This window comes from Silurus meridionalis, chromosome 3 (assembly GCF_014805685.1).
Source record: "Silurus meridionalis isolate SWU-2019-XX chromosome 3, ASM1480568v1, whole genome shotgun sequence".
In the NCBI taxonomy this organism is placed as follows: Eukaryota; Metazoa; Chordata; class Actinopteri; order Siluriformes; family Siluridae; genus Silurus; species Silurus meridionalis.
In genome coordinates, this window is record NC_060886.1 from 7,875,852 (window position 1) to 7,891,662 (window position 15,811).

General features: G+C 38.0%; 1 protein-coding gene across 2 annotated transcripts in view; it reads right to left on the minus strand.

Moving 5' to 3' along the window:
• Positions 1-1,625: 1,625 nt before the first annotated feature.
• The window catches only part of gpr156 (G protein-coupled receptor 156), a 41,674-nt gene continuing 27,488 nt past the window's right edge, over positions 1,626-15,811 (minus strand). For both annotated transcript variants that reach the window (XM_046845755.1, XM_046845756.1), the window contains 6 exons: positions 14,447-14,557; positions 13,907-14,032; positions 12,738-12,833; positions 12,169-12,405; positions 10,576-10,725; positions 1,626-4,565 (listed from right to left, as the gene is read on the minus strand). In XM_046845755.1, the coding sequence (XP_046701711.1) occupies positions 3,558-4,565; positions 10,576-10,725; positions 12,169-12,405; positions 12,738-12,833; positions 13,907-14,032; positions 14,447-14,557 (1,728 nt within the window). In that variant the 3' untranslated portion in view covers positions 1,626-3,557. The remainder of the gene's footprint in view (positions 4,566-10,575; positions 10,726-12,168; positions 12,406-12,737; positions 12,834-13,906; positions 14,033-14,446; positions 14,558-15,811) is intronic.

Consider the following 15,811-nt stretch of genomic DNA (forward strand, 5'->3'; position numbering starts at 1 on the left):
AATGACAGAAAACAGGTTGATGGGCAGGTAATGAGGAAAAAAAGTTATTGATTATGTCACCAAATAGATTAAAACTAAAATAACGAGCCTGTTTTGAAAATGTAAGAAGTTGAAAGTACAGATATTTGTGAAAAAATTTAATAAAAGGTAAAAGTTAAGGTAAAAGTAAAAAAAAATACTGATACCAAAAAAAAATCAAAATAAGTACAGTGACGAAGTATTTGTACTTCTATAATTTCCACCTTTGGCTGTTATAATAACCTTCACTCTTCTGGAAAGATGTTCCACTAGATTATGGAGACTCCATTAGAGTGTGCTTTTGGATATTTCTGCTCATTCAGCCAGAACGGCGTTAGTAATGTCAGGTTCTGATGTAGGGTGAGAATCTCTGGCGTGCAGTCATTGTTTCAGTTCATTCCAAAAGTGATCAGGAGGGTTGAAGTCAGAGCTCTGTCGCAGGCCAAAAATATTGTAATGCTGGAACAGGTTTAGGTTGCCAAGTTCAAGTGGAGGGAAATATTTATTCCACCGCAGCAAAATACATCTTATACAATCATGTGCGTAGGTGGTAACAAATTGGAAAAAGAACCACATACAGCTGGTAAAGTCAGGAGTCCTCAAACTTTTGTCCAAATAGTGAACCTTGGATTGAAGCTTCCATGCAACTTCCAAACATGACAGTATTATCAATACTTAAATTACAGTGAGATGGTATTTTATGAAATAAAGATATCAATTATATATTTTGTATGTTATTTCTTTATGCAGCGGGATTTCTTATCAGGTCTTTTAAGTGTTTGTTAATACTGATTTGTGTTTGAGAATACCGATTTGTGTTAACAGAACATAACCTTGATTTTTGGGGAATATATTAGATTTAGACACATCCTGAATTCAAAATTAATCTGCATTACAAATCTGCCAACTAGAATGTTACATCCACAGCCTGTTTCGCCCCTTGGAATCTATTTGCACATGGAACAGCATCTGCCTTATTCTGACTACATTTTTGCCTATCTTCTTCTTCTTTTTCTTCTTCTTCTTCTTTCGGCTTCTCCCATTAGGGGTCCCCACAGCGGATCATCTGTCTCCATACCCCTCTGTCCTCTACATCTGCCTCTTTCACCCCAACTACCTATATGTCTTCCCTCACCACATCCATAAACTGCCTCCTCTGGCTTCCTCTTTTCCTCCTTCCTGGTGGTTCCATCCTCAGCATTCTCCTACTGATATACCCCATGTCCCTCCTCTGCACATGTCCAAACCATCTCAATCTCACCTCCCTCACCTTGTCTCCAAAACGTCCTACATGCCCTATCCCTCTCATAAACTCATTTCTAATCCTGTCCATCTTCATCACTCCCAACAAAACCTCAACATCTTCAGCTCTGCTACCTCCAGCTCCACCTCCTGTCTTTTACTCAAAGCCACTGCCTCTAAAGCTATAATTTTAGATTTGTTTTCTCGGATTGTTAAAAAAACCCTACCTGTTTTTGCAATTGCACCCCTGACAAACACCAAGTAATTTTATAAAGTTGGTAAAGAACTTTTAAAATTGATAATAAGCTGAATAAGAGAACAGTAAAAAAGCACACACACAAAAGAACAAACACTGAACAACTATGATGTGTGAAAGCAACAATTCATTTTAATGTAAACCAGCACAGCAAAAGATCAGATGAGGCAGTCACTGGTAACAATCTTACAAAAAAAACAAACAAACAAAAAAAAGTGTTAAATTACATAAATAACCAAAAACTGTATCTAGTTAATAATGCACACATTATCTACTGTACAAAAAACATATTTGAGGTATAAATAGAAATGCAAAACAAATGTTACAGTTTAAAGTCTGACCTTTCAGACCACTGAGACTGTACAAACTGAATTACATCAACAAACATACCAGTGAAGTGGTTTTATATATTTATCATTTTGTCTAAAAAAGAGAGCTACTAATAACACATTCAACAAAATTAGCTTTAAAAGAGCTTCTGTATAGATATATATATATAGATCTAACCCAAAGCAGTTCAGAATAGGTGCCTGGATTCAGTCATAGTGCATTTCATTCCAAATAATGTAGCTGAATGTATAGTACAGTAACATGTACAACTTGTGTAACATTGGTAACTAATATTATATAGATGAAGGTGTCAGGTGAAAAACATTTAAGAGGAATAAAATGTAAACACGAGCCCTTTTGCACTTTGTCAGGGTTTTTGCTCTTGGCTCTTTCTCCCTTTAATGCAATATCAGGGAATCATTTCAGGGAATAAATAACAAAGCAGGAGCTAAATCATAATATGGAATTGTACAGTATATGGACAAAAGATTGTAGCCTAACACCTAACTATCAGATTCATTTGAGCTTTCTGAACATTACATTAGTCCATACAGTGAATTGAAGCTGACATGCAACTTCCAAACATGACAGGATTATTAATATTCAAAGTAAAGTAAGATGGTATCTTATAAAATAAAGGAATCAGAGGGTTTTTTAAGTGTTTGGGAATACTGAATGTGTTCAACATTCATTTTTGCAGCTCTGAAAGCATCTAGCTTTCGAATTCATTCTACTGTTATCATTGCTAACCTAGATACAAAGACTTGAATAATCGAATGCTACATAATACAAGTCTAACAATAAACATTGCTGTTATTAAACAAATACAAATATTTTTATTGAAAGGGTTTTTGTTCCACATTTATGGAACAAGGACTTTGTGCTTTGCATATTCCCATTGAATTTCTTTTGGTTATCTTACTAACTTCATGAGAGAGTACAGAAAGAGTTTGATAGCTGCTATTAAGGGCGAGTGAGAATGTTACATGTAATTAAAAACAATTAAAATAAATGGTCATTAATTAATGAAAACGTGATTTATGATTTAAATTAAATAAACACTTGGTGGTGTACCATTACTGGAACGTAATGCACTTCAATTTGGTAACAACCCTCCATTTCGCGTCAGGCGATTATTTTCTTATAAGAGCATGCACCCAAGTGTTTCTGTCTCTTACATAACTTCACTTGTGGTTTCCGCCTATTTCACCATCTGAAAAGTTTTCCCAGGCCATCTGATGAAAAACTTACATGGGCATGCACTGTAGAATTCCAGCCATAAAATCTATCCATTTATTTCAGAAATTCACTGTAGCTCCTTTTTTAATAGATGAATATGTGTCTATTTGTGTCTGTTTATACAGATGATTGTGTTTAGTGCCATGAATTATTGCAATCAGATCCGTTCAGATCCTCACGTCTATTTAAACAAACGTAGGTTTGAGGTCCTCTTTGAAGTTAACCACAGGATGTGAGGAGCGATCCAGTTCTGTGTACTCACTGTCAGACGTCTCTGAGCTGCTGCTGTCGCTGGAGGCGTAAGGACTATGCATGCAGGCTTCACAGTAGGGTCGGTGGTAGTAGCAGTAATCCTCTGAGCTGCTGGAGTCTGAGTCTGAATATTCATCTGAATCTGCTGCTCTGGTTCTATCAGGTCCTACTAGAGGTCCTGAGCGCTGTCCCTTAGAAGAACAGTCATGATGTGTGCGTCTCAGTCTCCTCCTGCCTGATCGTGACTGGGTATTTGAGTCACACCATGCCCTAAAGTTTCCGTCCTTTTTCTCTGCCTCATTTCCATCGCCTTCCATATTATGGATTGCTTATGCGTCAACAGAAAAGTGCTGGAAGACGGTTTTAGTTCATGTACTTTACTACAGCCAGGGGGCGCTGAGCCTGGGTAGTAGTACGGAGGTAAACCCTTTCTGCACGCGTGGAACGGAGGTCGGCGTTTTCGCATCATGTATGGTGAGATGCTGGGAAAATACAACTGCAGAGACGATCTGGACGAGAGTTTGTTAGGTGCTGGATTCGCCAATCTTCTCACACCGTTTGGTGATCTGAGCGAGCTGCTTATGGCGTCTACGCTCAAATCTTGCAGAATCTCCTCCAGCTGTTCGCTGCTCACGAAACCCTGGCGGCCCACCGCTGAGGGTAAAACAGATTCTACTACTGAAACGTCTGTATGTGGCCCGGACCAAACCGGAGATATAGAATCATGCAATGTAATCAGGTTAACAGATGACTCTAAAGGGATGTTCATTACTACAGAAGGTTCAACGCTGACAGATGTGCTCCTGAAGATACGTTTGGAATGAGACCCTTTAGTCAAAACTGCATTTTCAAGTTTCAAGTGACTGACTTGGGAGTTCTCTGGCGCCCTGTCTGAACTGTGTGGAGAAAAACAGGGCGAGGATTCTCTGTGTTGAGAAGAAGGAGGTGTTTCATAGGACGAGAGTGAAGGAGGAGAAGATGGAGCCGACAGAGGAGGCACATACGTTGGTGGGGAGATAGCGGCAGAAAGAATGGCCTCTCTCATGGGGAGCGGAGAAGCAGGAGGCTCAGGAGGTATCACTGTAGTCTGTGTGGATGAGGAGTTGAGGTTGGTGGTGGAAGAGTCCATTTCTCTTTCGTCCTGCAGGTGGCCCACAGACATCAGCTTCAGAAGTTTGTCCTTGGCATTCTTCACTTGCTCCTGGAGACTGTTTATTACTGCGTCTTTCTGGCATTAGAAGAACATATACAACAATCAAAAATTACAGTTTAGTTGGAAGAGAACTAAATACACAAAGGAGTGCAATGGGTCTATTGTGGGGTCTTTGGATTACCAGTTGATAACATTATTTTTAACCTCTTCACCCTTTTCTGTAAGGAGTTCTTAAAATGGGTTCTGCAATAAACCAACATTCTCCCACTATGACAAACTGAAGAATGCTGAAGGATGCTAACTGCATTCTAAGAAGAAAAGGGTTCCTTAAGAGTAATTGATTAATGAATACAGTTTTCTCCTAGCAAGCTTTTCTCCAAAGTTTTTCTCAGGGGCCCAACTTAAACCTCAGGGTTCTAAAGTTAACATTTGTGGGACTTTTGTAGTGTACAGCATTTCAGCTTCTTCTGATCTAAACTAAGACTGCAATCTAATATTCTACAAGCTTGTAACATTTTTGGCTTTCTAAAGTAGACCTTGGAATCCTTTCTGAAAGTTTATGAATCCACATAAAACTGTTGAGAGTTTTAAAAGTGACAGAGAACTCTGACAAGATGTACAGTATATGCATTCTTTAAACAGAAAAATGAACGTCCAGATTTTTAAAGTGGTTCCACAATGCTTTAACGCAGAAGGGAAGCATCTGTTATAGGGTTTTACAGAGAATCTATGAGAGTTCTTTAAGCAGGATGAACTGAAGAATAATAGAGAGTGCTAGACTCTAGACATTTTTATAGCACTTTTAACAATAAACACAACGCAGCTTTACACAGATAAAAAGGTTACAAAATGTGAATTTATATGCCTATATGTTTATCCCAAATGAGCAAGACAGTGGCAAAGAAAATCTCCCTGTGGTGGTATGAGAAAGAGAGGAACTTCTCAAGAGCAACGAGACTCAAAAGGAAACCCATCCTCATGTGGGTGCTACTGAATGCCCATTCATTATCCTTTGAAACGGAAAATTAACAATCGTTTAGTTTTATTTGAGTTTGAATTTTTGTGTAAATGATGAACATGGACATGAACAAGGAACAAGGAAAGAGGCCAAGGTGTTATTGTGTTGTATGTTCCTTTCTTTAATAATAAAGTAAAATCTGTAGCACTCAATGATTCAGTGATTCCCTTCCTATGATCTTGTGCCTGTAAATTGTTGTATTTTATTTTAGTTGCCATTGCTGCTTTTATGCAGTAGATACATAACAGTTCATTTGTTTTTAGTAATTTTAAAGAACATTTTATTCTCCCGCACACATGAGCATTTATAGCTCCAAAATTCTGCTTAGATGTTTTTCCAAAACTACACTGCTACATTGTAAATTAAAGGTTTTAAGGGTAAATGATGGGGTTTTCCAGAATGCTAAAGCATAAATCCATGTGAGAGCATGGAACATTTTATTACTTTTTAAAGGAAGAAAAAATCTGCTGAGTAAAGTGAGTTATGTTCGAGATTTACAAATGAGAGCTACTTGTAGTATTTTCTAAAAGGGAAACAATCTAATGGATGGACAGGTACCTATAAACTTGAACAGTTCCTCAAAATGGTTTGGTTGTTTTAGACTTCTAAATGATAAATGCAACACTTTTTTTTGCCCCCATTTTTCATGAGCTGAACTCAAAGATCAAAGACTTTTTCTATGTACACAAAAGGCATATTCCTCTCAAACATTGCTCACAAATCTGTCTAAATCTGTGTTAGTGAGCACTTCTCCTTTGCCGAGAGAATCCATCCACCTCACAGGTGTGGCATATCAAGATGCCGATTTGACAGCATGATTATTGCACAGGTGTGTCTTAGGCTGGCCACAATAAAAGGCCACTCTAAAATGTGCAGTTTTATCACACAGCACAATGTCACAGATTTTGCAAGTTTTGAGTGAGCGTGCAATTGGCATGCTGACTGCAGGAATGTCCACCAGAACCGTTGCCCGTGAATTGAATGTTCATTTCTCTACCATAAGCCGTCTCCAACGGCGTTTCAGAGAATTTGGTAGTACATCCAACCGGCCTCACAACCGCAGCCCAGGACCTCTATATCCAGCATCTTCACCTCCAAGATTGTCTGGGACCAGCCACCCAGACAGATGCTGCAACAATCGGTTTGCATAAACAAAGAATTTCTGTTCAAAGCGTCTCAGGGAAGCTCATCTGCATGCTCGTCGTCCTCATTGGCGTATACGACATCGTGTTTCAGTTCCTGCCTATATCCAGCAACTTCGCGCATCCATTGAAGAGAAGTGGACCAACATTCCAAAGGCCATAATCAACAACATGATCAACTTTATGCGGAGATGTGTTGCACTGTGTGAGGCAAATAGTGGTCACACCAGATACTGACTGGTTTTAGGACCACCCCCGGACCCCCAAATTCAGTAAAACTGCACATTTTAGAGTGGCCTTTTATTGTGGCAAGCCTAAGGCACACCTGTGCAATAATCATGCACTCTAATCTTGATATGCCACACCTGTGAGGTGGTTGGATTATCACTAACACAGATATAGACAGATTTGTGAACAATATTTGCGTTTATACTTTTGGTCAGTGTACTTTTTTGAAAGGGAAACCCTATGTTGTTGGATAGAATACAGACCCAAAGTGGGCAAATATAAGCACCATTTAGGGTTATAAAGATAAAAATAAAAACAATTCTAAAGATTTTGACTTTGAGACCAATAATAGTTTATTCTTTAAGGGTTCTTTCAAAAGCTTCCTAAAGTGGGAATCATTTCTGAAAGTAAACCCCTCTGTTTTACTTTAGAAGTCTTTAAAGTGCTAGGTGGAGTCTCTTATTTTTTATTATAATAAACTGTGATCTGTTTCTACTTTAGCTCAAATTTCCACCGAACGTTAATGCATGCAATGGCTGGTCTCTATAATCATGTGCCCCATTACAAATAGCTACAGCAATCACTCTGTTCTGATAAGGATCTCTGCCAATGAATGAATGAAGCAGGAAAAGCTTGAACAGGATGTGAGGTCTTAAAATAGTGCCTTGGGGAAACGTAAAAACAAAAGCTAGGGCTAGGCTTTAGACATGTCTTAGTCACGCATGGCTTATAGTTCCTCACGCCCAGCTCTGGAATCCTCACCAGGAGCCTTCACAAAACCACCAATCTCAGCACTCCCAGGTCAATCGTTCACACTTTACAGTATGCTTGACAAAATGGCAATACCTAAGCAATGACAAGTACATCGGGTCTGTTCTAATTGTGTTCATCTATACAGTGCGCAGCGTAAATAACTGGGTGGATAGATTTTTTTGCTGTTTATACTCCGCCCTCCAAAACACTAAAGTTACGGTTATGACATGAAAGTGTTTAAGATGCTGGATTAAATACACATTACAGTACTTTGTCTTATCACTCTTCTTCTTTCAAAAGTTATAAACCCACAAGGAACTGCACCCAAAATTGATTGACAAACTCAACAAACAAACTCCAGATAAAAGAACCACATCTGGAAATAACCCTTTTGTTTGCCCTTGTGAATGAACTGGATATAAACAACACACTTCTACATCAATACTGCATGTCTCTGAGCCTCATTCAGAGTTAAGGGCTTCATTCATCTCTAAATATTTTGAACAATTTGACGCAGTCCACAATTTGAAGAAACCCATAAAGGTTACTAACACAGGGGTGGAGTTCGGGTAAAGCAGAGTGTCTCATTTATACATGGGTTTAAATGTGGACTTTGAAAATGACTTCAGCTTGTTTGAAGAACAGCACTACTATGTGTCTAAAGGCAGAAATGTATATTTTTGGAGGTATAAAAAAATCCCACCGTAATGTTGAATATTAAATACATATCTACACTATGACTAATTAATAAACATTATCACCCCATTCTCTATTTTTTGTATATATAAAAATTACATTATAAAATCTTATGATCTTAATAAACTTAATAAAAACCATTTAGTAAAAAAAAGTCAAAAAACATTGCATCCAACATTCACATTATTCAAATATTATACATGATGTCTATGTGTTTTGGTAGTCAGTATGCTTTCTGCATAGCCTCACCCATTCCCTTCTTGATTTGTTTTTCAATGGCAAAAGTAAGTTTTTGCTGAGCTGTGATTATTCTAATTTCGTCTTTGCTTTAAAAGAAATTTGATGTGTTGCTTTTCTATTCCGTCTTTATAAAGTGCATCCGGAAAGTATTCACAGCGCTTCAGTTTTTCCACATTTTATGTTACATACAAAATTTTACAAACAATAACCCATGATAACAACATGAACAAAATTTGTTTGAAATCTATGCAAATTTATTAAATATAAAAAAATGAAAAAAAAAAAAAAAACATCATATGTACATAAGTATTCACAGCCTTTGCAAAATACTTTGTTGGAGCTCCTTTGGCACCAATTATAACCATTTAAGGCTGTGACTACTTATGTACATGTGATTTTTCTGTTTTTTTTTTTTTTAATCTTGATATTGTGATTTGTAGTGAGAGTAGGAAGCAGGTTGAGAAGAGCCTGGAGAGGTGGAGGTATGCGCTGGAGAGAAGGGGAATAAAAGTCAGTAGGAGTAAGACTTCTGAGTGATGTGGTTACAGGGAGAAGAGGTGGAGAAGGTGGAGGAGTTCAGGTACCTGGGGTCAACAGTGCAAAGTAATGGAGAGTGTTTTAGAGAAGTGAAGAAAAGAGTGCAGGCAGGGTGGAGTGGGTGGAGAAGAGTGATAGCAGAAGTGATTTGAGATAGAAGGGTATCTGCAAAAGAAAAGGGGGGACAGATTATAGGACTGTGGTGAGACCTAGAAACAGTGGCATTGAGTAAAAGACAGGAGGTGGAGCTGGAGGTAGCAGAGTTGAAGATGTTGAGGTTTTCGTTGGGAGTGACGAGGATGGACAGGATTAGAAATGAGTTTATTAGATGACATTGCATGTGGGATGTTTTGGAGACAAGGTGAGGGAGGCGCAATTGAGATGGTTTGGACATGTGCAGAGGAGGGACATGGGGTATATCAGTAGGAGAATGCTGAGGATGGAGCCACCAGGAAGGAGACAAGGGGGTTTGGCGACGGATGATCTGCTGTGGCGACCCTTATTAGGAGAAGCCAGAAGAAAATAAAGAAGATGCATGTTCCTTTTGCCACAAACTAGATATAAACAAATGTGTAAATGGTCAACTTTAATAAATATTCCTGAAAAAACCCTCCCTTAGCATAAATATCAGCTTTACACACTCTTGGCAGTTCCTTTCTCTTCTAAACCTAAAGCCAAAGATGCTCTTTATTAGCTGGAGATTTATTTATTTATTTATTTCTGCGATCCAGTTCATCCAAGAGCAGTTCAATTCCACGATAGATAGATAACACTCCAGGTAAACGTTTACTATCAATATAATTCTTATAGAGCTTGGACTTATACTAAAAATGGCTTTGTATGGTGTTGAAGTATGAAATGGAAGCCATGTTGGTTCAGTATACATTTTACATGGAATAAATCTGTTAGAGCCAAAAATTACACAAATGTTGTTTTTTTTGATCAGACTAAATAGCAGGTTATCCCAGCTGCAGATCTTAAGCATTTCACCGATTTAATTAAAAAAGAAACACAACACAGAGATGAGACGGATTCCAGCTACATCAAGTGCTATTTTATAAGCTAGATTAATAATAATAGTGGATGGAAGCCATCTTGGTAAATGTAACAAATTTTGCAATGATTAATGTATTAATTATAACTAAAGTGCGTTGTTTTTAAAAGGTGATGATCTGGACATTTTTCAACGCATATGAGATCGGAAATATCTGTCAACCTTGTATATGTTGGAGGTGGCAAGTACATTCAGATATTTTGCGTAATTTGAATGCAAGCACTTTTTTTCCTGATGTCTCTACTTTTGTCTCTACAATCCCAATCTAACTATTGTTACTATTAATCACAGTACTCAGAACCCTTGTGAATATCAGAGCCAGGTGTAATATCATGGTAGTTTTAGTGTCTTGCTGTAAGTAATTTTGGGGAATGATAAAAAAATATGTCAGCAAGGCGGGAAAAGAATTGTTCATACCTCATTGATTAACCTCTTCATAGAGTCATATTCTCCGAGCAGGTAGTAAATGTCATTCTCGCTGGAGCGAAGGCTCTTGCTGCTGAAGTATTTGGCCATATGGCTGGGATGAGGGTTCACGTCTTCTTCAAACTGCCTCCACTGTGTCAACTGGAGGAGGAAAAGCAGACATGCAAGTCTGGTAAATAAAAGAGGGTGCACATGCTGTATATTTCTTCCTGCTGTAGGTATTTCACTAAGATTAAAGCAAGTATCCATTTAGAGTTTTTTCCAGATGTATATGATTCATCATTCCAAACCTTTCTTACTGTTAATTTAATCTAATCACACATTCATATTCACACGTTCTTCTGCCACAAATATGGTGAAATGCGTGTGAGTTCTGGTCTCTCATTCCTAGTAATTTGTTCGAGTGTAATTTGTTTTATCATGCATTACCTGATTTGAATCATTTTTTTTTATTTCTTCAGATGAACAGAAGGAACACGAAATCTACAAATTGCTTATGATCATCTGAAATACTTATTTCACACTAAAAGAAAAGGCCCGAGTGGAAAAACACAAAAGTTCATCTCCATTTGGAGGACCTGTAGCACGTGTGTTTGTGTGTTAGTTAAGCTCTAATGAAATTTGAACAGTGAAAAATAAAAAAAAAACATTGTAAAGAACTCACCATTTTAGTGTATAAACGTTATTTCGGCTTCTCCCATTAGGGGTCGCCACAGCGGATCATCCGCATGTTTGATTTGGCACGTTTTTACACTGGACGCCCTTCCTAACGCAACCCTCCCCATTTATTCGGGCTTGGGACCGGCACTAAGGCTTGTGCAACCCTAATGGCTGGGGTTGGTTCCCTGACCGGGGATCGAATCCGTGCCGCAGCGGTGAGAGCGCCGCATCCTAACCACTAGACCACAAGGGAACTCACCATTTTAGTGTATAATTACCAATAAATAAATAAAAATAATATAAAGCAAATTAAATAGAATATAAATGCAATCAATGTAAAATGAAGGCTAAAATAAATTAAGCAAGAAATATATATATATATATATATATATATATATATATATATATATATATATATATATAGTACAAACAAATTATTTGTTTTTTAAGTAATAAATTGTTTTAGACAAAATTATTTATAATACTACTACTACTACTACTACTACTAATAATAATAATAATAATTATTACTATTATTAATATTTACTGCATTAATGTAGTTAGTTGATAATCATGAGTGGTTTGTGCATCCAGACACCAATGAGAAGCACATTTTATTGATCAGGTGCTTTCTTTATCACCAGCCAAGTCAAGCATTATCTCTTACAGCACCAGCACAGTAACCCCAGCCAAAAAGCACTTTGTAAAACAGCTGACATCAGCAGTGTCCTCTCTCTGCTGATGACGGATGCTGAGTCACCAAACCCTGAGCTCACTTCATTGATTGATTATAATTCAGGTTTTTTTTTTCCAGAGAAAGTAGAAGTTTGACTTGAGTAATGGGTGAAGAATGAGACCACAGAGTATTGGAAATGTTTTGTCTCTACCTGTTTAAAGCATGTTAAATATCTGCTCATTTCTCACCTGGGGCACGAATATAAGGCAGTTAATGGCAGTGGTGCAGATGAAGATGGTCCCAGAGAGCATGCCGTAGATTAGGTTGGGCCATGAATGCAGGTACAGAGAGACAGGGACGGCCAAAGCAGTGAAGCCGGTAATTAGATACACAGCGGTCATGATGGTCAGGGATTGGTTGACTGGAGGCAGGCTGACGCTACTGGTCAGTCCGGCTAGGTATGTGCCATACACCATCAGCACGGCCTACAGAACAGAGCAGGAGTATTTATTGATATTTATAGTTATAGAGTATTTATAGTTACCATTTTTTGAGTTTAGTAAGAACTGAAATTTGACCAGGGTGCTATTGTCTCTATGGCTGTTTGAGCCAGGTCACAATTGTACAAAAGCGTTTCTCTCAAATGAGGTTTATCCTGGTTACATAACTACATAATTACAATTCTACCACATTCAAAGGCATACTATACAATTGTGTACCTCCAATTTTGTTGTACCAGTTTGGGTAAGAACTACATATGGCTCAAAAAGTCAGGTGTACCAATACTTCAGGCCATATATTGTATTTGTTTTCTTACTTTGAGAGCACAGAGGAGAAGGACCCACAGGCCAGAGTAGTGAGAGGAGCACGAGTCCATCTGGGTTAAGGAGTAACGCACATCAAACTCCATTACCTAATACAGAGAACAAAACATGGTTAGAAAAAATTTACTGTTAGATAATACAATACTGCTGCAATACTGTAATGTATTCAAACAGGTATGTGGAAATACACAGATTTCCTTTTAACCTGAATCTCCTGTGTTTTACCAGCAGGGGGCAGTAACGAACATTCTGTCCAAAAGTAGAAAGCTGTGAATAGAACATTATTGGCACAACTAGAAATAATATGAAAGTAAAGTATATAACACATCATTAAATATTTTAATACATTTATATTAGCCCTAGACTATTGTGCAGCACCTAACATAAAATCCCTCTATATGAGCATTTCAGCTACAGCCAGAACAACTGGCAGAGGTGATATTGTGGAAAATTAATCAGCATGTCCTGACCAATCAGATTAGAGAATTCAACTCTGCTGTGTTATAAGTGACGGATGACTCTAGCTATTCAAGACATATGATTATTGATTATTGTTTTTTCTCTTGGACTGTCTTGCACTACTTTATCTACAGTGTTGGAAGCATCAGCATACTATTGAATAACTATTTATTTTTCTTGTAGATTTTTAATGAACACCAAATATAATTATATTTTTTGAAAGCATATTGATAATCATAGATGTAATGGATTTATTCTTTGTAAGATCTACAGTATGATCAGTTACCACTGGATAAAGAAAGAAACACTAAAAACTCAAGAACAATGAAGATGAATTTGAACTGTATTTAAAATGTAACCTTCTGCTACATTGGCTACATGGCTACAGTTGACTTGAAATATTTTGTACTCAAGCATCCATCAGTGAACAGCTGATGACCTCAACAATAATACATCTATAATGAATGGACATCCGGATGTCACCTAGAAAAGAATGGATTCCCTTTTGAGACTGGTTCATCTGGTTTCTTCCTTATACCATCATCTCAAGGAGTTTTTTTCTGCCATCATCGCCACTGACTCACTCATATAAGATGCTTGGTAACAATATCAAAAAATCACTTTATGTTTAAAACTGAATTTAATTGATTTCAACAGCTTAAAGTCAGGGTTACAGCTCTGTTTCATAACTTCTGTGCTATACCTTGACCACAGCACTGACTGATCGGGAACACCTCACAGGGTCGGTGAGACTCCACACAGCCAGAATCACTACATCCACAGCTACCAGCAGGGCCACCAAACCCATCAACCGAATGTCACGAATGATCTGTAAAAAAACAGAACACCTGCAAACTCCTCATATATGATGGTATAATGTTTTCCTTATACATTACTTATAAAACTGTTTGTGTTGCTATGTATCTGTTCTCAAGACACAAAAAATTAGACTAGTTACAACCAACAGGGTCACAATGTCAAGTTAGTTGACGATGTTACCTTATTATCCTATTTTTATTAATTTATGTTTATAGACTGCTATTATATGATATGATAAATTGGAAAAGTTACACATTTTTCTATATTGTACATCATGCATGTATCTTAAAACTGTACTGATTGTGTCCTGATCCAGGATTTTTCTTTTCAAGGTACGTTAACAGGCATTTCAGATTCAACCATATGTTCAAACAATATAAAAAAAAAGGTCAATGCTAGAGACATGTCCCCAGTTTCAACTCACCACTCTCCTGTCAGGTACACGTTGAGTAAAGACCCTGTAGAGACGCCATGTTTTCCCCAGGATGGGTCCGAACACCAAAGAGCTGCCGATACACAGTGTCCAGACCCATGCCTGAACCACAGCAAACAAAGACAAGAGCACAATGATAACCATGGAAATCCTTAAAGGTTTTTCCAAATAGAAACTCTGAACTCTTAATTATGGCAACAAAAACAACAAAAACACTTAAGTAACCATTTTATATACAGGTGGTCCCTGGCTTACGATGGAGATACGTCCTGAGGACTCCCATTGTAACATGTCAAGGCATGGCCTAGCCTACCCAGGAGTCTTAAATGGTGATCATTGTGGTGTAGTATATTGTTTTTTTAAATGATTGAACAAATTTTTCTACTTTTAGAAGGAGGAGCTTCTGAAGCCTTCATTCACACATTCTGTCTAACTCCCACTGACTTTCATTCCCGTTCTCTCCAGCGTGTACCTCCACCTCTCCAGGCTCTTTTCAACCTGCTCCTACTCTCACCACAAGTAATATCATCCGCAAACATCACAGTCTATAGAGACTCCTGTCTGACCTCATCAGTCAACCTGTCCATCACCACTGCAAAATGGAAAGGGCTCAGAGCCGATCCTTGGTGTTGACAGACTCAAGACGCCTCCTGTATGGAGAAACTCTTTGCACGCATTGCTCAGGTGTGATTTTGGCCCATTCTTCCACACAAACATTCTTTAAATCCGTGGGCCTCTTCTATGAACTCTGATTTTTAGTTCTTTTCATAGATTTTCAATTGGATTTAAGTCAGGTGATTGTCTGGGCCATTCTAACAGCTTTATTTTCTCTCTCTGAAACCACCTGAGAGTTTCCTTGGCTGTGTGTTTGAGATAATTGTCTTGCTGAAAGGTCCACACTCGTTTCATCCTGATAGATGGCAGCAGATTTTTATCAAGAATATCTTGGTACATTTTTCCATTCATCCTTCATTTAATTATATGAAGTTTGCTAGTATTGTATACTAAAAAACAGTCCCACACCATGATGTTCCCACCTCCAAACTTCACTGTTGGTATGGTGTTTTTGGGGTGATGTGCAGTGCTATTTGTCACATGGTGTGTATTATGGCATCCAAAGAGTTCAAATTTGGTCTCATCTGACCAGACTATATTCTCCCAGTATTTCACAGGCATGTTCAAATGTTATGCAGCAAACTTTAAACGAGCTTCAACATGCTTTTTCTTCAAAAATGGAGTCTTGCATGGTGAGCGTGCACACAGGCCACGGCGGTTCAGTGCATTTCTTATTGTTTTCTTTTAAGCAATTGTACCTGCTAATACCAAGTCTTTCTGAAGCTCTCCACAAGTGGTCCT